Here is a 1,751-nt window from a genome sequence, read left to right as displayed (position 1 = left end):
ACTGGATCACAGACAGAATTACTGATGATGGATTACTGACACTGGATTACTCATGATAGATCATTGACGATCAGACAATGCACTACTGTCAGACAGAATTACTGATGATGGATTACTGACACACAAACAGGATCACTGACACTGGATCACTGACACTGTATCACTGACAATGCATTACTGAAAGACAGAATTCCTGACGATGGATCACTGACACACAAACAAGATCCCTGAAACTGGATCACTGACAATGAATTACTGACACTGGATTATTGGCACTGGATCCATGACAGATAGAATTTATAACACTGGATTATTGACACACAAACAGGATCACTGACACTGAATAAGTGACACTGGATCACTGATGATGGGTTACTGACACTGGATCACTGACGATGCATTACTGACAGACAGAATTCCTGGCAATGGATCACTGACACACAAACTGGATCCCTGACACTGGATCACTGAAGATAGATTACTGAGAGTGGATCATTGTCACTGGATCACAGACAGAATTTCTGATGATGGATTACTAACACTGGATTACTCACAATAAATTGTTGAAAATCAAATAATGCACTACTGACAGACAGAACTACTGATGATGGATTACTGACACACAAACAGGATCACTGACACTGGATCACTGATGATGGGTTACTGACAGACAGAATTCCTAATGATAAACACTGACATACAAACAAGATCCCTGACACTGGATCACTGATGATGCATTATTGACACTGGATCACTGACCATGGATTACTGACAATGGATCATTGACACTGGATCACTGACACAGACAGAATTACTGACACTGGATTACTCACGATAGATTATTGACGATCAGGCAATGCACTGCTGACAGACAGAACTACTGATGATGGATTACTGACACACAAACAGGATCACTGACACTGGATCACTGACGATGCATTACTGACAGACAGAATTCCTGACGATAAACTACTGACACAAACAAGATCCCTGACACTGGATAGAATTTATAACACTGGATTAATGACACACGATCAGGATTACTGAAGATGGATCGTTCACAATGGATCATTGACACTGGATTACTGACACACAAACAGGATCACTGTGATAAACACACACACACACACACACACACACACACACACACACACAATTACTGACACGCATCAGTGCTAGTCAACGCTTACTGTGAATGAGTGTCTGCAGGTCCTCCATCTCTCTGAGCAGCAGCTCGGTTTCCTCGAACGCCTCCATCAGCGCAGACGCGTCCAGCAGCCGCCGGTTTAACGCTCTCCGGTCGGCTTCACTCACCGCTCCGCTCTCCAGACGGCTACTAACGGCCCGGTGCTCGTCAACCGCGCGTTTAACCAGTCTCCGGAGCGCGTCGTGCTGCAGGAAATCATCGCTTCTGTGGCCGGCGGATCTGCAGACTATCGCGGTCAGAACACGAGGAGAAACCCGCCTCACCAGCCGCCTCAGAGCCGCAGCCATCGCCTCATAAACAGACGCTAGTTAGTTCTCAGCTAACCGGCTCAGCCAAACACATGACAGCAGGCTAACCCTCATATAAACAGGACTCTTTATTAAACTGGTCATATTAGACTGGACATAAACTGGTCATCTAGAGTACCGTACAGGTCAGAATATGTACACAAGATCGCACATGGCCACAATAACACAGGAACAACCGGAACAGGAAGAGGCAGTGAGGGGTTGCAAGAAGGGATACAGCTGCGGAAGGAAGTTAA

At 45.6% G+C, this 1,751-nt stretch overlaps 1 protein-coding gene across 1 annotated transcript in view; it reads right to left on the bottom strand.

Annotated features, from left to right (window-relative positions):
- Positions 1-1,703, bottom strand: part of mtrf1 (mitochondrial translational release factor 1) — a 9,445-nt gene extending 7,742 nt beyond the window's left edge. The window contains 1 exon segment of the mRNA NM_001441957.1: positions 1,191-1,703. Coding sequence (NP_001428886.1) covers positions 1,191-1,494 — 304 coding nt within the window. The 5' untranslated portion in view covers positions 1,495-1,703.
- Positions 1,704-1,751: the final 48 nt, after the last annotated feature.

This window comes from Danio rerio, chromosome 6 (genome assembly GCF_052040795.2).
Source record: "Danio rerio strain M-AB ecotype USA chromosome 6, GRCz13ab, whole genome shotgun sequence".
NCBI classification, from domain to species: Eukaryota; Metazoa; Chordata; class Actinopteri; order Cypriniformes; family Danionidae; genus Danio; species Danio rerio.
This window is presented reverse-complemented; position numbering and strand designations above follow the sequence as displayed.